Source organism: Dermacentor andersoni, chromosome 2 (assembly GCF_023375885.2).
Source record: "Dermacentor andersoni chromosome 2, qqDerAnde1_hic_scaffold, whole genome shotgun sequence".
In the NCBI taxonomy this organism is placed as follows: Eukaryota; Metazoa; Arthropoda; class Arachnida; order Ixodida; family Ixodidae; genus Dermacentor; species Dermacentor andersoni.
Window position 1 is genome coordinate 73,738,067 of NC_092815.1, and position 23,473 is coordinate 73,761,539.

The 23,473-nt window shown below is 42.9% G+C and overlaps 1 protein-coding gene across 2 annotated transcripts in view; it reads left to right on the forward strand.

Annotated features, from left to right (window-relative positions):
• LOC126541848 (serine/threonine-protein kinase ULK3-like) overlaps positions 1–23,473 on the forward strand; it is a 49,449-nt gene that overhangs the window by 6,706 nt on the left and 19,270 nt on the right. For both annotated transcript variants that reach the window (XM_050188794.3, XM_055076972.2), the window contains exons 6-11: positions 4,534–4,616; positions 5,798–5,953; positions 15,993–16,098; positions 18,393–18,433; positions 20,246–20,348; positions 20,688–20,755. In XM_050188794.3, coding sequence (XP_050044751.1) covers positions 4,534–4,616; positions 5,798–5,953; positions 15,993–16,098; positions 18,393–18,433; positions 20,246–20,348; positions 20,688–20,755 — 557 coding nt within the window. The remainder of the gene's footprint in view (positions 1–4,533; positions 4,617–5,797; positions 5,954–15,992; positions 16,099–18,392; positions 18,434–20,245; positions 20,349–20,687; positions 20,756–23,473) is intronic.

A 23,473-nucleotide genomic window follows, 5' to 3' on the forward strand; every position in this document is an offset into this window, starting at 1 on the left:
GAATGTCATGAAACAAAACACCGACAGTACATGCCATTTATCTTAAATCTTTTCAGACCCAAATATTAAAAATGCTAAACAATAACAGAGCTCCAACCTGTAAATCATGCAATTTTATTGGTGCGGCTCCGGGATCGGCCCAGGAAAAAGGTTTGAAACATACTTGATACAGAAAAGTGGTGGGAAAGTTGCTAAGAAAGATGTGGGCTTTAATTAATAAACATAAATTAAGTTGTCCAATGGCAGGATTCAAACAGAGGACCCCTAGCACGACAGCTCGTTTATACTTAGTCAGCTTACATTTACTCCATTTCATACTGCCTCTACAGCTATGAGTCCTACACTTTGTGTAATATTCTGACAAGTTGCTATCACATTCATTGTTTCACCCTTATGGCAAAACTATTATATTTTTCATACTTTGCAGGCTTTCTTTAGAGCCTAGAAGAAAGAAGCCATGTAAAAGATAACATCAATCATGAAAAGAACTTCATTGGCTGTTTAGGAGCACACTCTACAACTTTTCTGAATGAGACTTGAACTGTAAATCTAACATTTAATATTTTTCATAATTAAACATAGCTAATTAGCTAACTAATTGCACTTGAAGAAATAGTCTGAGTAACTTGAGACGAATGTGAACAACACACCAGTGGCCTTGTTCATCTTATGTGTACCCCTCTATCTTTAAGGTTTGGTTCAAGTTATGTGAAACATATAGTACATGCTTTCAGTGTCTTCCATGGTGGCTCAGTGACTATGACATTCTGCTTCTGAGCACGAGTTCACCAGTTAGCTTCTTGGCGGTGGTAACTGCATTTTGATAAAAAGTAACATGCGAAAATAGTCATGCACCATGATTTGGGTGCCCGCAGCTATCGTCAACCTGCAGCTGTCCACTGTGGCGTGCCTCGTGACTCACTGTGCAGTGTTCATTGTGATTATGGTAGCACAAGAAGGGACAAGAAAAAGGAAAGAAACAGGACGAGTGCCAATTCACAACTGTGGACAGTTGCGAATTACAACGTAATACAATGCAATGCAACACAAGTTAGTTGCGGTGCCTACAGTTGTGAGTTAGGGCCCGTCCTGTTTTCTTCCATGTTGCCACTTCCATTATCAACTGCACCGTGCCAGGTCATTATATTCCATGACTCAGTTTTAATAACTTTCTTCAAGATCAGCAGTTTGTATTGTGGGGTAACAATGTTCAACTGCAAATACTTGGTGTATACTTCGAACGCCTATACAATGAACGCTTCCACAAAGAAATGACATGTATAAGGAAGGATTCGTTATCTCCCACCTGTATTCCTCTCCTACATAAGTATTGAGAACGGCTCCACAATGAAGACCACTACAATGAATTCGCTTATGCAACAGAGGAATTTAGACACCCTTGACAGCTGATTTGTTGCTTTACAATGAAAGCCATGTAGCGATGTTGTCACTGCCCTCTGTAACAACACTGAGCTGCGCTAGCGCTAACAACAACACTAGTGACACAGTTGACGAGCTTGCTGATGCCAGTGTGAGCTGCACTGCTGCAGAAATCACTCTACTCATACCGTGCTTGTTGTAACACACTGGTGAGTAGGACAGCTGTTGTGTAAACATTGCAGTTGATGACACCATGACATAATAGTAATTGAGGACCGATGAAGTCTTCAAAGCCTAATCTAGGGTGTAAAGGATGCAAATGTCAGCAAAGGCAACAGTAATGAGGAGCTTTTAAATGAATTGTGATAGTGGCATTTGACAATTTCCAGCTTTACCTTGCGTTACTCTCTGGTTTCGCTGCAGAGCATGCCATGAACCTTAGTGCAATAAGGTTGCTGGAACCACACATTCCATTGGACAGACTGTGCACAAAAAATTATCAACTTATTTCGCTAGGTCTCTCTTGAATTCACAATATATTAGGGCTTTCTCTTGTTGAACATGCTTAGCTCACTCAATTCTGAATGGTGCGGTGCATTGTCTCTACAACGAAGTGACCTGTATACTGAAGGATATTGGAAGTCCCAAGAACTTCATTATAGAGGCACTCAATTGCAGATGTTTATAACACAGTAAAACCTCGCTATGTGACGAAGTTGAAGGAAAACACACTTCTTTTGTTATATTCATTACTGTGTTATAACGATTATCTGCGCTTATGGCTGGCATTGGTGGCAAGTAAAGGCAGGGCTGGGCTGTACATAACCACTGAATAAACCAATGCAAAAGATCGCTCTGCACGACCGTAACATTGGGAAAGATGTTGTCTACCTCGTCTTTGTCAGCGAGACGACTGCTTTCTCTAATGCAGTTGTAAATGCTAATTCATTTTTGCCATCATTGTTTGTGCTCAAGTAGCAAAGCGCAGATCCTACAGTGTTTCGTGAGTGTGGTGGCAGTGCACTGCAAGGCTCAGATTTCATACAACACTCATCGCCATTGGTAAATGAACGCTTCTAAACAATGTTGAAAATCATTTCTTCACACTGGTGTCCAATGACAAGCATTTGACTGAATCTGCAGCTAACAGCACTCTGTCGGCACATTCAAGAAATGTTCATAAGCCGAGCAATCATCCAGAACATGAGCAGTAGTCATCGTTTGTTACAGTCAATTTCATTTTCTTATTTACCATTCGTCGTGTTGAGTTCCTGACTCCAACTATAATGACAGTGTAGTTTTGTGTGAGCTGTTTATGCAAGGTGAAAATAATGAAAAATAATTTGATTGTTTTAAAATGCTATTCCTTAGCTGTACATGTGCAGCAGATTATTGTGGCCGTGGTTCGAAGGTACAGCTTGCACTGCATGCATCTTCGTTACCGTAAGTTGCACATTCCTTCGGCCAAGGCAAAGCATGTTGTGTGCATCAGACAACAGGAGAATGTGGGAGCTGGCGGTGTTGGCAGAGTGCAGGGTGAAGCGGCAGCAGTAGAATTTGTGTGTAACCACTGATTCATAAGCGCAGCCAGGTAGCCACCAGCTCATGGGTGTTTTGAACTGCTAATTCAGACAAATTACAAGCAACATCAAGCATTGCCAATCTTCAGCCTAATGCATTGTCATCACTAAATCTTCATCCTAAACTGAGAAGTTTTCAGCTTAGCAGGCACGTACCCCGCTCCACACCACCACTCCTCACACACATTCCTAAAGCACCGCCAAATCAATGTTGAGACTTGACAGCTATTTGGCAATCAACATTTTCTCGCAGTTTTCACTCCTTTTGGATGGCGGTAGTTACGTATTGGCCTCTCCTGAGGTGTGAAGGCCAATATTTTCATCCATTCGGTGCCTGAGCGATTAACTCGAGGTGCATTAAGTTGTCACCATCTATTGCAACGGTCACATGCATCACTGCTGCTTTGTTAGTTCAACCTTCTTTAAACGCGTGCAGGGACCAGAAAAGCTATTCGGTTCGCAGTCAGTATGCTCGTGGAACGAGTTGTGCTTTCTGGCATGGATACGCATGCTGGATAAGTGCACAGACTGCTAAAAAATATTTCTTCAGTGAAGTTGGATATGGCTCAGATTCAGGGTTTCGTGGTGTCTGTTTGCAGAAACTATCATCATATGGATGATCCTGGTGATAGTGCAGAAAGGGTCGAAGCTCAATGCACATACCCGTGTGGGCTGGGGGACCTGTAACCTGCCCTTGAACTACCCTTGTCACACCTGGGAACCAAAGAGGTCCCAGGCACAAGGGTAAAGACAGATGTTTTTGAAAAAACATTTTGTACAACTTTTTCAAAAAGGACTGCTAAAAAATTATCAGCGCCAACTGCGCGAACATGCTCGTGCCACTGCTCATGCATTCGTTGTCGTCTTCTTCTACAGCTGGATCCATTGTCGCTCATCATTCCAGCATAGAATTTCACTTCACTGACCATAACGGGGAGGGTGCTTTTGGGGGGGTATAAGCCATTGCTTAAGGGGTATGAACCGTTCATTGTCTTACGTGATGGACACGTTTAATAACAGAGGTGATACGCCAATGTGTGTGCGTACCTGTAGTGTCACGATGGCCACAGATCAGGACAATAAATATGTTGGCACCTGTGTTCAAAATTCTGTGTCACCTCTGTTTCATGTGCTAAACAGCTTCACTGGTCATCCACCTTCACAGAGTGAAATGGCTCGTGAATTTTTTTCTTGGCAATCTAAAGTCAATATGTAAAGGATCATAGCTGGAAACACCGTGAATAAAAATAAAATAACTAGGACCAGAGTTGAAGTGCCTAGATAATGTTTCACTGTATGAACCTTTTGTAAATGTGGCCTTGTTTTCATGTGACCTTGTTTGCTTTTCTTTTTTTTTTTTTGCTTTGTCAAAACTTGAGGCTTTGAGTGCTTTTTACCTGTGTTATCGTAGAAAGATATTGTTTTGAAAATTGCTGTTTCGAACAGCAGCTTTCACAACTCGGCAACACAGCTCAAAAAGACTGAAAAGGTATGTTGGTCTGCTGAATGCATACTTATTTGACATTCACAAGAACGCAACACATGATACCTTCGACTGTGTCCGCATTTGCAGAATGTCTTTTTGGAAGTGCCCCGTATGCTTCGTCAACTTTTGAAGAGGTAGCAGCAAAAATTCGCACTGACAAGCCTATACAGGCAAGTATTGTATGCTGTTTGTTCAGTTGACATTTGATTGCAACTGGTTAGCAGTTCAGGCTGCTGGTGTAGTGGTTAAGACAAGTGGAATTGGCTTGGAGGAACAAAGGTTGAACAGACTGATCTAATCGTGAGTTTCACGGTGCCGCCATTGCAGAAAAGGCATTAAGCCCTCTAAGGACTGAATGACAATCATGGCTGGGTGCACATTGAAAATTTTTTGTAATGCTTTTTTTGTAATCTGAGCAAGCCATGCTATGAAGCCATACAGCGTAACAAGTGGGTTTGCAAAGACATCATTGTGTTTGTTCCCCTTACAAACTAAGCCCTGTTAAGTACTTAATCTTACAAACCATGGGCTTAAAAATGCCTTAGTTTTCTACTTTCATTCATCACATACAAAGGTGTCAACCACTGGGAAGCATTGCATAGATGGGCTACCAGAATAACCCACTGGCAAAGACTACACTTCTCTATGGCTACATCTCTGTAATGTACCCGAAGTTAACTTGCACATGGGCACAGCAGTGAAACAGCAAGGCCTACAGGCTTCATGGTATTGACAGCATTTGCGCATGTGTCCTGTACATATGCTGAGCTTTGTCTATTGAAGCATACCACAGCACATATATTTAGTGTGACATAGCAATACTGTAGTCTGCCCGCAAGTCAGTTGACGGATAGGTGAGCAGTATTACTTCTGCTTTTGCCAGGTTGGTAGTGAAAAGAAGATTACAAGAGCTAATCTGTTGTGAGCTGGTTTACTCGCACAGATTAAGTACTGCAGCTTCTAGAGGAGTACTGTGCCAGTTATTCTTAGATCAGAAACCTTGTTCTTATGTTTACTATAGTATTCCATCTACATTGCACCTTTAGTATTTGGCTGTCTCGCCTGAGCCACAGTACCATAACAGGAGTAGGTTGCCAAGGCACTCATTTACTACATTAAGTGGCAAAAGCATAGGCTTAGTAATTAAGCTTTGCTGCATTTTTACCCAGACAGTAGTTGTCTATATGAAGGGACAGGTTCCTTTGCAGCAAACAGCAGATTTCTTTAAATTCAGAGAGGGTTGTTTTATTTTAGCAGCTTCACTGTAGCACTATTTAACTCAAACCAACGAAAGCAGTTATTGTATTTCTGAGTTTTCATTGCTTACATTATTTATTTTTGTTGCTTGCAGCTTCCACAGGGCGCATCTGTGTCTGACTGTTGTGCAGACCTGCTGATGAAGCTGCTTCAGCGGAATCCTGAGAAACGCATAGGCTTTGAAGAATTTTTTGCCCATCCATTTGTTGACTTGGAGCACATTCCAAGTGCAGAGACTCTTAAGAAAGGAGTGAGTGATTTCATTTGTCCCTTGGTAGATTCTTAATTAGATGCAGGAAATATGCAAAAGCTCAAGCTTGCAGAACAGAAAACTTGACAGTGGGCTAGCTGATTTGACATAACTTAAAAGGAAGTTCCAGCTTGGGCTCAACTCCGATGCCGCCTATTCAAATACATGTAAAACGCAGAAACACTTTTCTGAGATGATCACCGGGCCAAAAGTTTGTTGCATTTGAGAGAGAATGTTAAATTCTTGTGACTATTGGAATCAGAATTTACATTTAGGGCCTGAATTATTTTAAAGGAACTTTCAAAATTGGTAAGTTTTAAATAAATGGAAGCACAAAGTTTACAAATTCGTAGCTCTGCACTAAAAACAGGTATCACAGTTTTGTAAACTGCATCCGTCAGAGAATCTACAGTGGACAGATCTGATTTATCAATTTACATCTTACATGAATTTGTTACATTGTTTGAAAGGGTTCTGCAAAAGTCCTATTATATATTAGTGGTATATTTGAGAGCCGTATAAGATACATCAATTTTGTCCGTCTGATGTACTGTTAGACACAATTTACAGAATCGTGATATCATTTTTTATTGCTGAATTAGAGTTGTAAACTTCATAGTATTGTTTTCTGAAAATTTACAATTTTCAATAATTTTTGTTAAAATATTGACAGCCTAATCAAAAATTTGTTACTAAAGTCACTAGATTTTAACTTTTTCCTTGAAATGCAACAAACCTCATCAAACTTGGTCCAGTGGTTGCCAAGAAAGACGATTTCTCCTTGTCCATGTATTTAGATTATAGCCCCCTGAGCTAAAGCTTCCTCTCAAGCTTGTGTGTTAAAGTTATTAAACTCAGAAATGTGGTGCAGCTGTGGTGTTTCATGGGTCTGTGTTCCTCCTCATCAGTCTTAAGTTTTTCATAACTTCAGCACACAACCTTGAAGAGCCCCTCACCAGGCCCCATAGCAAATTTTGGTTATATGCTGGAAGTTGTTACATGTCCTCTAGGGAGCGTTTTGCTGCAAGAATTTTTAATATCAGCTCATTAATAGTCACGATAGAAATATTTTAGGGCCGCGAACCCATGATTTCAGCAGGCGGGCTCCACTGCCAAGCAAGACGCTCTTCCACTCCCCCCGTCTAGCCTCCGCAAGCGAAATTCCTTCCCTGCGTTCTCCCATACTGGACCTCGAGGGTCGCATGATGCATACATGATGCGAGGAGAAAAAAAAATGAAGGCTGGGCCTGCCTTCATTTTTTTTTCCTCCTCGTATTCTTTTTTTCGGTGCTGGGTACTTCCGCTGACGGTGTCACGTGCCAGCTGTTGTCTCATTCACGCAGCGCACGATTTTGCATGCTGTGCACAAGGACACATGACTAGCGGTATAATGCAATGCTACAGGAATACTGAGGCAGAACAAGCGGATCGCAGAGCATGATCACGCGCTGGAACGCGGTAGAAAATGGCATAGTTTCGGTACTTGCGCACATGACTGCACAACCGTGGGAACAAGCAGACAGAGAGGAAGTACATCTCTCTTGCTTCGGTGCGAAGTAAAGCATAAATCATTCAAACATTCAATTTGTGTATTTCATTATTTCTCTAAATTTCAATTTGTTAATTCAAGCACCAGATCACACAAATAACAGATGTTGCCTTGAATAATTATCGGAAATCATGTGTCACTACGAGTGACATCACACTGTGGAAGCTAGCACGTAGGCACAGGGACACGAGGACGTCACCCTCTGGCTTGAAGCGCGGTCGCCGCGAGGGAAAGGGAAAACGCCATTCGGAATTGAAATTTCAGACCTTTCCACCGTGTGTAGCTATGTAATTATTTGCAAACGCGATCGTTAGCACGCATCGTATGCTCTGCGGTTGTCATCTCAAAATGGCCAGACCTGGTGATGGGCCCTTTAACCCTTAGAGGGTAGATTTTTTTCGCCATATGCGACCGCCCAGGGTCAATGTTTTTTTATTGCAGATTCCAATTCATCGGAGGGACTTATTTAAAAAATATTTACCGCGATTTTTCTAGGGTGACCGTAAAGTGAGAAAAAAATATTTTGCGTTGATATATTATACAGGGTGTCTACCAACCGGGAAAACCGGGAATTCTCAGGGATTTTGAGTAGCCTGGAAAAACTCGGGGAAAACTAGGGGAATTCGTGCCTCTATCAGGGAAAATTAGCTGCAATGTTATTGAAAGTGTCGAAAGTCGCGGTAATGCTGGCTCGAGTAAGAGACAGGAATTGTAATGAATCGTCTTTGACGTGCTGTCGTTGGCTGGAGGAGTTGCCAGTGTACAGCCAACGACCGACTTTCCGGATTTCCGGTTTCGCTGCACCGCCTTGAACCCCATAGAGTTAATGTATCAGAACGCATGAAATTTTGGATGCAAGAACTCTTCCCCGTCCGACTTTCCGGACGTTTTGCCGTGACCGCAGGTCCGAAACGGCATTAATCAAAGCCACCACTGCTGCCATTTTGATTACCTTGCCGCCTGAAACCGGCGCTCCCGCACGCAGATCCGCTGGCAGCCGTAGCCTTTACTGCGACAACGCTAGGCCTAGATGCTTCGACGTTCGCTATGAAGCTTCTTGCTGTTGGGTGCCGTGTTATTTATTGAAAGAATTCGCTGCTGTCAGCAATGGCAAACTCCGCCTTTGTGCTTCTCGCGATTGGCTTAGAAGCTTGGAAAGCACGGTGCGTTGCATAATGCCGGTTCCCGAAAGTGGGCTTCGCCTCTGTACACAAATGTTACTTAGTGAAGCATATGCAAAAGTATTGCAGTGAAGCATAACATGCGCGGGAAGGGGCTATTGCCGTGGGACACAGTATGTATTCCTTAATTATACACGCGTGCACCTGGTATTTCCTGTCGCAGTATGAGCACCGATATGCTTAATACGTGTACCGGCAGGTCTTCAGAGCGTTTTCGAATGTGCCTGTGGCGGTCTGAGCCCTTAAGGGCAGTAAATGACATGCATTTATTTTTTTCCATCTGGCCGTTTTTTCGGACGTTTTCGCGGCCCCTAAGGAGTTCAAAAACTCGGACGCGGACTGTGCAACTGATCAAGAAGATGCTTCAAATGGTCCGTGGGGCGAACGAGTATCGGAAGGAGTACAAGAACAGAATTTAAAGGACCTGCGCACTGAAGAATGAACGGGAAAGGAAGCGTGCTGCCGTCGTTTTGAAAGAGCTTGAGCTCAAAAAACAAAGTGTTGGCTGATGCTGAGATGCAAGTGTCCCTCATCCAAACCAAAATAAACTCTTTAAAGCAGTGAAACACAACACTGAGGTGTCGTGCGCGGGCTCAAAGTATGTCAGGACAGTTGAAGTTGAATTGCAAGCTGTTGAGAGCGAATCTCAATTGTGACAAAGTTCACGCCTCATACCAGTGAGCTTGCTATCAGTTGATAGAAATAGCTCATATTCGAAAATATTTGCTTTTGTATGCATCTACTTTTCTATTCATATTTCAGAATGTCCAACTTGATTTGCAATTCTTTTCGAAGACATTTGCTGTGCATTTTACTAACCCCTACCTTCTATTCCCTTTTTGAATAACATGAACACAACTCCTTAGTATTCAAATTGCATTAAGTCGTTTTAAATTTTTTTTAATATGCTTACTAAAGAGTGACAGCATCAGGCGATATGGTTTCTGCTCGTCTTGATATAAAACATAGTTCCGCATCACTCAGTGAATTTGGAAATGTCAACTTGGTAGACACCCTGTATATATGTACTCTTCATTCATGAATAACAACAATAAAAAAGGAAATAAACTTATAAGAACTAAAAATTTGATGCATTTTTATACACATAGTTCAAGGCCTTGAAAATACGCACACAAGAATATTTTGCAAGACTCAAATGTTAATGCTCTTACACTAATATGTACATCCATAGAGTAATCAAACTGCGTAGGTGCGCGCACTCAAAAAAACTGTGTTCTCTGCCCGTCAAAAAAGCACAATATGTGACAAACCTCCCCTAATCTTCATCTTATCGCCAACCAGAGGCAATTAGTTTTCGCGAGTGTCAAAAAAAAAAAAACCAAAGCAACAGAAACGCATGCACGGCGGCATCCTTCGTATGCGCACCCCTGTGGGCACTAAACGAGCGAGAAAGGGGCGTTCGCCCTTTGAGTGATTAGTAACGAGATTGCCATCAGTTTTTCAAGCGCAAGAAGCCAAAACCGCCTGCAAAACAAAACCCACACTGCCGCCCACCCGTGCGCGTGCCAATGCGCCAGCGGTAGTATATAGACGCGCTGGAGCAAACTAGCTCTAAAACAAACCATGCAATGAAAACCAAGAGAGGGAGGCTCGCGAAGAAAATTCCCTGTATTCCCACATAGTGGCAGCACATGATAGAAAAGAAAAAGTTAGGAAATTGGCGCGGATTATAAATGCACAGACGGCGCCGTAAATATTAAGAACTGAGGCCCTGATCAGGCATATGCCTATAAATGAGCCCCATGCAGCACTGTTATACAGACATAAAACAGGTACTGCATTTTAATGCAGTGTGTCTATATCTTTATATTCGTTCTTTTTGTTTCCAGTTTTGTTGTCACAGCAAATAGTGCAGCAGGTGTGAAGAATCAATTTCATGTGAGAGACATAGCTGTGTTAATAAAGTGCACTTATTGTTATTATGGGTTGTTATGGGGACGGGTTTTGTGACCTTCAACAGAATCTTGGAGCTCGAACCAGGTTGACCATCAGAGAGGGTTCGGCAGGGACGACGAAGTGATGTAAAAACAAATAACAGAAGTTGAATCATTATGGGTGAGTGGCGCGCTCCAAGATAAAAAATGCAGAAACGTTCAACATGCATGCGCTTGCACGCAAGGGCCGACAAGATGTGATCACTCCACCGTCCAGGCAGCCTCATTCTCTGCTGCACCGTGGTAGAGGGTCTTGTCAGGACACGTCGGGTCAACCTGCACAAAAGGATACGGGAGGGAAACGATTCCTTGGTGCAGAGAGGTTGAATATAGGCCACGATGGGTCAACCTTCACAGAGAGTCATGGGAGGGAAGCCACTCCTTGATGAGAGGGGGCGAACATAGGCCACATTGGGTCAATCCATAGAGAGGGTCATGGGAGGGAAGCCACTTGTTGGCGTAGAGGGTGTGAATGTAGAGACATAGGAAAGTAAAATGTGCACATTCTGCGCATAATCCTATCGCACACGCCCGACGGACAAGTCTTTTTCATGTTGATGAGTGTGACGATCAGGCACGCCCTGTCCCAGGCATCTGTCATCTGTTTCATTCAATGCTGTACAATGTGAACTGTAACAGCATGTACAATTTCATTTGACACATTGGCTTAACCCTTTCGCCGTCACCGTATGTTTTTGCATTTCCTGCCCCCCACCTGCAGTGTCACTGAGTACCGGTATGTGCGTAAAAAAATTAGCACCGAACTGAAAGCTGGCGTGCTTGGGCTGGTCGCGCCATCTGTCAAATCTGTTGAGAAGCTTGTATTTTCACCCCGTGTTGTGTTGATACCTATATTGAAGAGTACAAAGCGAACGCGCCCACCATTCTTTGCTGGAGTGGGCTACTCTCTCGGGCTGAGCGACCATGCAGCACGCATGCGATTATGGGTACAAGGGTTGTTCTGCCATCTGCCGCAGGTTTGCACTTTTTTTATTATTATTCTGTTGGCGTGTCTGCTACGGTGCGTCAAGTGCAGGGGCGTGCACCGTTGCCTCTCCAATAGACCGAAACATGACTTGATCGCTGCTTTCGCTCGCTCACCATGGCCTCACTTGTCGCTGTCAGCAGCAAACAAGGTTGTTGTATCCCCTTTCCACTGTCATCTTGATTTCACAATGTGCCATTTCTCTGCATTGTGTAGGCTGCTGAAAGTGCTCCCTCCATGCGAGCTGTTACTTTTGAATGGCTGACTGCGCGGGGCCTTCGACTGCAAACTGGAGCGATGGCTCTTCCAATTCTGAATACGGGCCGAGCCGGCTCTCTCGTTCTAGAACTGCTTGAAGGCTACCTCGGAAAAGGACATTCACTATTCGTAGATAATTGGCACAGTAGTCTAGCGTTGTTCAACTGCCTTCATGATAAAAAAACAATGCATGTGGAACTCTCCGGAATGACAGGAAGGGGTTTCAAAATTTCTCAAAAAAGATGAAAAAAGGGGAAGTGGACTCATTTCATACCAAGACGCTTCTTGCGCTCAAATGGCCTGACAAGAGGGCTGTGCATGTCCTAACGTTTATGCATGATGCACATCTAGAAAACACAGGCAAGGTGGATAGGTTCGCAGGCAAGAACAAGAGAAAGCCCGCTTGTGTACTCGAATACAATATGAAGATGGGATTAGTTGACAAGATGGTCATGGTGAGTTTTGCTGAAAGCATTAGGAAGAGCCTCAAGGGGAACAAAAAGCTTTTTTTTTTTTTTCATATGATGGAGATGTGCCCCCTAAATGCCTTCATCGTGTGTTGTGAAAATGGTGGACACAAGACATTTGGTGAATTCCGCTTGAATCTCGTGTATCAACTGATACTAGAGTATCATTCTGCTAGGAGTAGAGGTGGAAAATGGAGCGGTGACGACCCGACGAGGCTCACAGTACTACGCTTCCCCCATATGATTCCTCAAAGCGAAACCAAAGGGAGCTTGACCCAATGGAGGTGTCACGTGTGTGCGAATACTGTTCAAGGGGAAAAGAAAAGGAAAGACACCCGTGTTATTTGCACTCAGTGAAACTAAGGCTTCTGCCTGGACCCATGCTTCAGGATCTACCACATTCTGAAGAAGTACTGAGAGCAGTGGTCTCTTTTTTTCGTATGTTCCTCATTTATCTTCATTTTGTTTATTAGGAACACCTGCAGAACACTAAAATGTGTATATTCCATTGACTATGTTATTTGTATCACGATCATGATCAAATAAATCGCTATGCTCGTTCCCCGATATTCCCGAAACCAAGCCAACACTGAGGGTGCATCACGGCCAGAAATGTCCGACAGTGAAAGGATTAAAGGACCCCTCAGCAGGCCACATAGGAAATTTTGGTTATAGGCTGGAAGTTGTTACGTGCCCTCTAGGGGGTGTTCTGCCACAAGAATTTTCAGATTGGTTCATTAATAGCCGAGATAGAAATATTGAATTGCTGCGAACCCATTATTTCAGGAGGCAAGCGTCACCACCAGCATAACATTCTCTCCATTTGCTCCCATCTAGCTTCCGCAAGTGAAACCCTATGTTCTCCCATACCGGAGCCCGAGGATCACGTGATGCATTCGTCATGGGCCCCGCCTTTTTTCTTTCTTCTTTTTTCAGTTTTCTTTTTTCTCTCGCTTTCTTGCTGCCCTGCGCAGTTCCACTGATAGTCTCTTGCACGAGCTGTTGCGTTTGTGTCCTTTCGTGCAGCGCACGGTTTTGTCCATCGTGCACGAGAACACCCGACTGGTGGTATAAGTCAGTGCTATATGAACATTGCCACAGATGCAAGCGGATCTCAGAGCATGATTGCGCACTGCAATATGGTAGAATATGATGTAGTTTGGCTTTCTGCTCGCGCGGCTGCACGACATGGGAACAAGCAGACAAAATGGAAGTACTTCTCTCTTGCTACAGTACGAAGCTAAACAAAGACATGCTAACAGTCTGTTTGTAGGTTTTATTATTGCTCTAAACTTTAATTTGTCTGTTGAATCAAAAGATCAAACAAATAGTAACTGCTGTTGCCTTGAATAATTCTCAAAGTCACATGCGACTATGAGCAACGTCACAGCACTGCCATGTACGTAGGCGCACTTGTGCGATATACGTCGGCTCTCCAACTGGGAGCGCAGTGCCTGCGATTAGGAGGGCAAATGGGTTTGGTTTGGAATTTAAGATCTTTCCGCGGTGCACCAGGGATGTAATACTTAGCAGGCACGATCATTAGCGTGCATTGTATGCAATGCAGTTGTTAATTGAGAATGGCCAGACCTGGTGAGGGGCCCTTTAAGAGGAAGCTTTAGCATGGGGCTAACTCTGATTTCCCTGTTCAAATACATGTAACGTGTGTAAATACTCTCGTGATACTCTCGAAATACTCTGCTGGAAAAATTTCAGCAAAGATTGTTGCATTTGTAGGAAGCAGAATTTCAATTCAGAACCTCATACATGTTTAAGAAATTGCAAAACATTGATAAGATTAAAAATATTAGAAGCATGAAGTTCACAAATCCATAGCTCTGTACCAAAAACACTACTGCAGTTCCGTAAACTGCATCTGTTTGAGCATCTAAAGCAGATAAATTTGATGTACTAGTTTTCAGCTTACACAAAAGTGTTACAGGGCTTACGAGGGTTTTTCAAAATTCTTACAAATTAGTGGTATATTTGAGACCATTGTATAATATGTTACTTTTGTGTGCTTTAGAAGTCTCAATAGGTACCATTTACAGATTTGTGAGACTGTTTCTTTACTGTTGAGTTAGAGTTGTAAACTTGATACTTGGGTTTTTTTTAATTTTGCAGTCTTCAAATATATTTTATTAGAAGATTGATGGCATAAAGAAAGAACATGCAGATCTAACACAGGGCTGGAACCTAAATGACGCGAAGCTTGTTTTAGTTAATGAGGTAGCGGGTGTAATAAATGTGACATGCTAGCAAAGCTTTAGCGAAGAACTTAATTAAATGGTGTAAAACTAAACATATTGCCTACAATTGTTTATATTCATCCTATGCAACAAGTAATCCCACGTAATATTTATGTTTATGCACTACGCTATTCGCAAGCTAAGGAAAATTGTAAACATTGAATCAGTTGAATGCACAATGTGAAAGGTCAATGCAGTGGTGCGACTCAGACAAAAGCGATGTATGATGCTTGTCAAGGGAGGAATGTTGATGAGAGGTGTATGCACATAGATGTATGACACATATCTAAACACATAAGGCTTCATACCCCTTTGGCCGAGAATAGGCACATGCCCAGTTGTAAATAACCAGTGCCGAGGGTGTCTGTTCGGGCACTTACCCGAAGTGTTCGCTTCCCTCTGCCTGTACTCCTCATGATAGTGTCATCCCACTGCGGGCAGCCCTATCTGTCACAGGGGTGGAGTAGATGTAAAAGCGTTGCAGGCTTTGTTTCATACTGCTGATGTCAAGATATTGACACGTGTACTTGTTTATCTTTCTCTGGTGACCGCTTTTCACCAGCTAACAAATGTTAAACATTATCGCTCGGCACAGGATGCACCTGCATGTATCAAAAGTTTCTCGAATGTTATCGATGGTTCTATTCATTGTCTGTTGTCACCAAACCCTGTGCAATCTGACTGCATGCGTGACGCGAATTGTGCAGTGCTTTCTGGAAGGCACGCGGGCACGAGCGATTACGTTGGAGCCTTTGTTGAGTCATGAAAAAGACCGGCGCACTTGACCCACAGATTAGATTTTCGCGAATCGCCAACTGTGTTTGCCGCTATTGTTGTGTTTTGAATGTCGCTTGCTTTTATATGTTCTTGACTGTCACTACGATGTGACAACATTGTCGCCATGACATGAAACCGTATCTTTGGTTGCTGACTCCTAAATTAAACAAAATGATTTTTTTTTCTCTTTGAAATTAGTTTTTTTAATTTTTTTGCCCAATAATCAGGAAGGCTTTGTGGCCCCCTTCTGTGAATGGAAAATCTGTCAATGACTCTACTTATTTGCTTAAAAGGGCAGATTTCAATATAACAAGATTTCAATATAGTGAAGTAAAGTGCCGATTTTGCTGGCATCATTATATCAAGATTTAACTATATCCATAAACGTATCTGGTGAAAAAACAATGAATGCCAAATCTCGAGGAAGAGACAAGGGAAGCTTCACTTTAGAAATCTGCTTCTGACAACAATAAATATTAACCTTTTCTTTTAAATGCGACAAACCTCATCAAATGGGGTGCAGTGAATGCCGAGCAAAATGATTTCTTTGCTCCCATGTGTTTAGGTAAGAGCTCCTGAGGTAAAGCTTCCTGTGAATTTCTGGCTGCTTCCTTGCAGGCCTCTCTGATTCAGCAAGCAGTGGCCAAGGACAGCCAGGGTTGCCAGCGAGAAGCACTACATCTCTACTGCCAGGGCCTGCAGTATCTGCTGCCTGTTTTACAAAGTAAATTACTTTGTGCTGAACATTCTTGATTCTTCATATTGTGATTGATGTTGCAATCAGAACGTTCTGGTATGAGGTGGGTTACTTCCTGTTGCAGCTTCACTGCTTAGAAGTAATGCATATGCTGGTTTAACACTTATTAACATCCAAAAGTTGTAGAGGTTGAAGGTTGTTCAGAGCTCCTGATGCTCTAGGAAAAGGTTGACGTAGTCTGAACTTGTGATGTCTCAGTTCTGTAAGCAATTCAACCCAGTTTTTTATATACAGTCGAACCCACTTATGACAATATTCAGGTGCCACGAAAATTCCATTGTTATAACCGGGTTGTATGAAAAAATCAAAATAGCAGGATGGCAGAGCTGTTGTGAGAAAACTATAATGGCAGGGAGGCCAGTGCCCCTCCCCACCACCTTCCTCCATCCGGCTGCTGATTGTGTTCACTCGTTTAACTGCTTCCTGGGTGCTCTGATCGCGTGTAACAAGCCGCGGCTCTCGGCGTTAAAGAATGGCACTGCTATAACAACTGCAAAGAACTGTCACGGGTGTCAAGTGATATGCGAGTACCACTGAAGCATCGCTGTGGTGGCCCCACAAGGGGCCTTTTAAAAATTCTGAGAACGCTGCCATGGCAGCTTGTCAGCTTGAGAAATCCAGAAGAAATGCTGAGGTGGGATTGCTACGAGCATGTCGACACGTACTTCTCACTGGCTTGCATGAGAAAACCCTACATCCCTCAGCCTTGCATGCTTTACGCAAAGATTGCAGACATCCCTCTCCAAGGCATCCAGGTGCTCCACATAGTGCAGCGGAAGCTTCCTCATAAAAACGAAGCCCCGGAGCGACTGAATCATCTACCGGGTGTCCTGTGAGAACAACGTTGAGGCAGCCTGCCCTACCGCATCATCGCTGCCACCGTCGCCGTCGCTATCTGATGCAAGCACGTTCGCGACGATCGCCTCATCGGGCAGCCTGCCCTACCTCGTAATTGCTGCCATCACTTTCTCATGCAAGCAGTCGTGACGATCGCTTCATCGGTTAGGAGCACTCAGTTTCCAAAGCTACAGCACATGCGCTTTCTTTTCACCGGCAACGTCGTGCATTGCTGATGATCAGCGGGCGGATCAGCCATCTTCCGTTTCGGCGGCGAGAAACCACGTGGCCAGGAACGACATCGACGCAAGCAACGAAGACCAATGAGTGCGATTAAGCTGTTCGCAGAACTGCGCTGAATGAGGAGCCAGCAAGCAACCTGTGAGCAGCGCAGTTGGCGCGGTCCATTCGTGTTTCGGAGGGTGGGGCGGCGTAGAGCTGTGGGCACAGCCGAGATGTGCGCACAGCCCATTCGTGTTCGGAGGGGGGGAAGGGCGACGGGAGAGAGGCGCGTAGAGATGGCCAGAAAATGAGTGCGTGGTGGCTATTGGAGCAGCGGCCCGTCCTGCAGCGGCTCGAATTTCTCATTTTCTTTTTTCTTTTCAAAAATTTCGCATTTCACTACAGTTCGGCTCAGACACTCAGCAGCCAAACTTCATCGTTATAACCGATAATGCGGCATTGGGGTATTGTAGTAAGCGGGTTATTTCACCATGAAAAACATACAAAAGTTGATGGTGCAGCGGCTTCTCATTGTTATAACCGATATATTGTCAAAATCGGTATCGTTATAAGTAAGTTTGACTGTATACAACTACTGTATAACCAAAAGGGTTTCATTACTAAAAGCTTCATATATGAATGACATAACTGGACCTGTTTTGTAAAATGGTGGCACATTGTATTGAGAAACTTGCTGCTAAGTGGAATTAGTTGAACGCATTGTACTAGGTTGCAGATCTAGTATTTCCATTATTTCAAGTGCATATTACATGCATAGAATTGCCTATGAAAGTAGCGTCAGTATCTTGACTTCTTGGTTGCCTACCTTGATTTACTTGGCAGCCTTTCAGAACTCTAATTCCGACTAAACTTGTGCATTGTTTAAAAACTTGACTGTGAAATGAAAATGAAAAACATTTTCTTTAATAACACTTCATGTTTCTTTTGTCTTCCTTCTTCTGGCACGTTTTTGTCCAACTTGTTTGCAGAGTACCATGTAGGAGAAAACATATGCTTTGGTAAACCAGCATTTTACCAGCAAGGTCTCTCCTGCACATATTTCTTTTCTTCTGTTGTTGTTGTGGTTGTTGCGCCTTGTAAATCTTAAATGTCTTTAGCATATTGCTGTTGTTCCACAGCATGTTTATAACTTTGCTTAGATAATTTGTTTCTCCGTTACTGTTTTGTTTTGTCTATTTCAGATGAGACTGACTTGGAAAAGTGGAAATCGTTACAAGCAAAGGTGCACGTCTTTATTTATATTAAGCTGTCTAGAAGGCTAGATAGGGAATAAAGGGAAGAAAAGGCATGGAGGTCAGCCAGATGCATGTCTGTTTTGCTACCCTACTCAGGGGAAAGGTAGTTGGAGGTTGGAAAGAAATAAAAAAAGGAAGGAAAGGAAAGCGAGAAAACACTGAGAAAGCTAGCTTGCTCTTATGCTGTGGATACATGAGAACCTCATCATAATATTCATAAGCGAATAGCCTGCTATAAAGTGTAACTGTCTTTCAGTATTTGGTTTTCTGAAACAATAGCAAGATAATTTATATTTCAGGCACGAATATTGAATTTATTTTGTAAATTAGCAAATTGTGATGCTATACCTTACAAGATTCAGTTGCCTAAAAAGACTGCAGCACTACTGTTCTCTGTAGCTTTATTTTTTAATTGTGCAAATAGACTTTTGTGAAGGTTTATGTCATTTGAACTCACTTTGGTTCATGCATTTCTTTCACTCTTTAACCTGTTGCCAGTTTAACAGTTTAACCTGTTTAGCCAGTTGTGCTGTTCTCAACTCCATGCTTATGAAATGCATAACACAAGACAGACTGCTTGTTCGCATTTGTGTATGCAGCACGGGGAAAAAATATTTAAATGAGCACTAGGCAGTAAGCAAAGTAAATTATACAGATTTTGTCATTTCTCAGGTTCCTTCCAAATTATGTTTGTTTTGCCCCATCATTTTTATGGGCCATGCAACTTTGAGTGGAGTAACGTCTAAAGATTAGAGCCCTGGAAGAAGTCACTGCACATATTTTTTCTAGTGTTAGGTGCTGCTTTGCTGGACCCTATGATCGCCAATGATGATCCCTGTCATTAGTTATTCTGCTCTTCACTTTTCTGTAGCAGTGTAGCACAGTTACGCTGCTTAGTTTTTCAAGTATGGTGTCACCACTTCCTTGTCTCGGATGAAATGTTTTGAGTTGAGCTTTGATTCTAAGAGTGTTAGCTTTATCTTCCAATCTTATACCAGCCACATTTGCTGCGAACCATTCTCATTGACAAAATTTAAAATCCCAAAGCACCAAAAAACTTGAAATAATTCATCATGCGATGTTTAGATAACTGACATGGCTCATGTGTCAGTAATTATTTTATTGTGCTACTTCATGTGGGTGGTAAGCTTTCTTGTACTGACGTCTTTCTTTTTTGAGAAGCTGAGCAAATGTGCTTGACTGATCAGCACCGTTTGAAAGTGAGGAGTGAGTAGAAAGCTCTTGCATTGTTGCTGGTTGAGAGTGACATGGCTCAAAAGGAAATGCAATGCAGTGTCCCGAACTAGAACAAACTTTTTTTTTCAATTGCGAAGCTTTCTTCCTGAGAAACCTATATGGGTTTCCTTTATAGCTTCATGCTACAGTCAGGTGGAAAAAATTTTTCTATTCTCAGTAGCACCTGCACTTTTAGAAAAGCACTGAAATGACACAACGGACTGGTTACAGTGCGATTTATGTAATGAAAGCATGCTTGCAAATCTCGTGCCACTTATGGTATTTGTTTCACCTGCCATGGTAGCTAGCTTAGTGGCTGTGGTGTTGCGCTGCTGAGCTCGAGGTAATGTGTTTAATACCGGCTGCAGCGGCTGCATTTCAATGGGGATGAAATGCTAAAATGCTCATGTACTTAGGTTTAGGTGCACATTAAAAAACTCAGTGATCAAAATTAATCCGAAGTCTTTCACTACAGCCTGCCTCATAATCAGGTCGAGGTTCTTGGCATGTAAAACCCCGGAATTCGATCAATTTAATTTATATAATGGTATTTTTTCTCACAGGTCAGCGAATACCTTCAGCGTGCTGAAACGCTTAAGTCGACACTGAAGTCAAGGGAGGCTATTGTCATTGATGATGACCACCATGGGGGTGGAACTGAGTTCGGTGAGTGAATTCAGCATTGAAATCTCTGTCTGCTGTTTTCATACACTTCATTGTTACTTGTCAATTTGTACAGGACCTTCATTCATGGCTTCCAACTGCTGTTGTTGCTTCAGCTTCCCTCTTTGTATTTCTCAATGCTGCATGCAACTTGCGGTCCACCTTCACTATTTGTGCACTTAACTGTTGTAGTAACTTTAAATATGTGGTAATGTGTGCTTCACAGTTTAGAACTTTGCTTAGCCAGGAAAATTTGGTATGAAAATGTGTTTGTAGATGGCTTTCTGCCATTACTTTCTGATTGTGTTTAACGGGGATAACCTATTTTACTTTTATTTTCAGAGGACATTTGTGATCGATATCCTCCTCTCCAGAGTGCCCTTCTTTTGGTCAACTCTGCAAAAAAACTGGTTCGAACAATTACTTTTTCAACTATGCTGCAGGTCTAGAGCTCATACAGTATATTGTTATAGCTTCTCTACAAGGAATCTGAGTCTTTTCCCTTTCTTGGTGTCGCACATGGGAAGATATTATTCAAGAGGCAAAAGTTATCTCACATTATCAAAAAAGATGGATAATGACAGGCTGATGATATGATGTTACTGTATTATGATACCGTATTTACTTACATAATGAACCCACTCACGTAATGAATGCAGCCCCCACTTTTCCAATCAAGAAGTGTGTTTTTTTTTTTCTTTTTCTCGCATGATGACCGCACCCTGAATTTGCTGCAGTGAAGTAGGAGACATACGGTACTATTCGGCGTCTGATATGGCACCTTGCGGGTTCAAGTCCGACGCTATGTCAGACGCCGAATCAATGGTACCGTGTATCCTACTTTTATTGTGATAGCAATTATATGGACGCTCCAGGCGCATTTTTGCTGTCGTCATCATTGCCGCGCGATGTAGATGTTAGTGAAAGCGTGCGAGGAAGGCCAACGATCGTGGCTCAATTTCGCGTGCCGTCTTTTGTCGCGCAAAAGACACCGGGAGGAGGGGTGGTTGTACTCTGGCAACTGCGTATTGCACAATCGCGACCGAGGGGTGCCGATGATCGGGGCTCTATCTCCCACATACAAGGGAGGAAAGCGGCAACGAAACAAGCCGTCTTCCGTCGCACGCATGACGCCGGGGGAGGGTAGAGAGGGGCGGCGGGGCGTTTTACTCCAGCAGCAACTGCGCATTACGCAGCCGCGGCGCACCCTATCTTCAAAGTCATCTGCGTCAGGGCTGAGTCGATGGCGGCTCATACTTTTGTTCGTTCTGCGTTCCCGCCGCTCAGTTTGGGTTGAAGCGAATGTTTGCAAGTTTATATGATCCGAGAGAGGGGAAGCATAGTAGGGGCGGCAGAAAGTCAGGTGGGTGGATGAGATTAAGTTTGCAGGGACAACATGGCCACAATTAGCACATGACCGGGGTAGTTGGAGAAGTATGGGAGAGGCCTTTGCCCTGCGGTGGGCTTAGCCAGACTGGTGATGACGGCGGCAATGATGATGGCCAATAAAACGACTATCCTTTATGTAGCTGTCTACACATATGCTATCGCAATCGATGGTTCGCACTTTGGGTAAAACTAGCTTCTTTAGAGGTGGCCACGGAAAAACGCTCGAAATTTTACCTTGCATAATGAACACATCCCCCAACGTTGCACATATTTTTATGGAAAAGAAGTGTGTTCATTATACGAGTAAATACGGTATAAGCACACTGGTGTGTAACCCGCATCCTCAATTTCAACTTTCACAGAAGAAAGAAAAAAAAAATCAGACTCTAGTGACTATAATCATGAGATGCTGCATGGGGGCTCCTCAGTATACTGGTTCAATGCGAATACATACTTTCCCTTCTATAACCTTTTTACTGGTATGAGACTGTCCTTGCATTGAGATGCCAACTCGTGAGCAATGACTGGCGAGTCATGGCTGCATTTAACCACTCAGTTTGTAAATGTTCTTGTAGTACAGTTGACCAGAGCTTCAGTTTTCAGATGGAAAGTTACTACATTCAATAGCGGTTATGGCACCTCCTTTTATTTGTACTTTCATTTTTTTTGTCATTGTGATGACAGAATGGGTTACTGCAATGGTCATAGCAGGTTGCTGGCAGGACATGGTTGGACACTTTTGGTACCGTGTGCAGCATTAAAACAAACCATGCACTGCTACTGCATTGCTCCTCCCCTTGTGCTACAGGTTTTAAAAGCATTTCTTGCACACTTGTGCATTGATATGCCAGTTTCTACCAATGATGCTTCATTCAAATGAACTAACACGAGACATTTAGTGAAAAAATTGTCAAGGCTCTTCCTCCTAAGAAATGTATTGCTTGCTGTTGAAATCATTGCTTATAGTCATTGAAATAATGTTTTTCTGTGTAAAGAGCATGAGCTATAGGCACAAAATGCTTTAAGGCAGTGTTTATCCGGCTTTAGGCACTCTTATAGAGTCACACTAAAGCTCGTATTATTGTAGAGACTTCTAATGGACCTCAACAGGCCTGCTGGTCTTGGTGATCTTACACTCTTGGTAACCACCATTGTCACTAATCATCAAGTAGCAAATTAAAGAAAATTTTGCACCATTGTTCAAGCCAGGAATCAAATGAGCAACTTGAAGTGCACTAACATTATTTAATCGAAAAGTATTGTTGAGATTTGGACAAATCATAATTTAAAAGACCACTGACAGCGAATTTCAAGCTCGAGATGTTTGGTTTGTTCGATTCCCCGGCATACATATATGTACCTATAACCAAATGTTAATGTGAATGTTACATGGAACATATTTCAAAATGGTTTTAAAGTCAGCACAAGCGACTGACCTCAAACGATAGCACCTGACAATGTAGTGCTCAATATGACGAGTTTACTGGCTCCTTGCGCTCTCTCCGCCACTTTGTGAACTCTGCAAATATTGTCGATGTCATAGCTTGGGATAGTTGCTCAGAGCATGCGGAGCATGGTGGGACGTTGCTTCCTTGCTTTTATATCACATCTGAATAAAGGAGAGAGACACAGTAAGATCCGATGTGCAACTACACCAACTATCGCAGCCAACCGATTTCCAAGTTCCAACATGATGCGGCATTGGATCGGATGTCGTGCGAACAGCCAATTTACGCAGA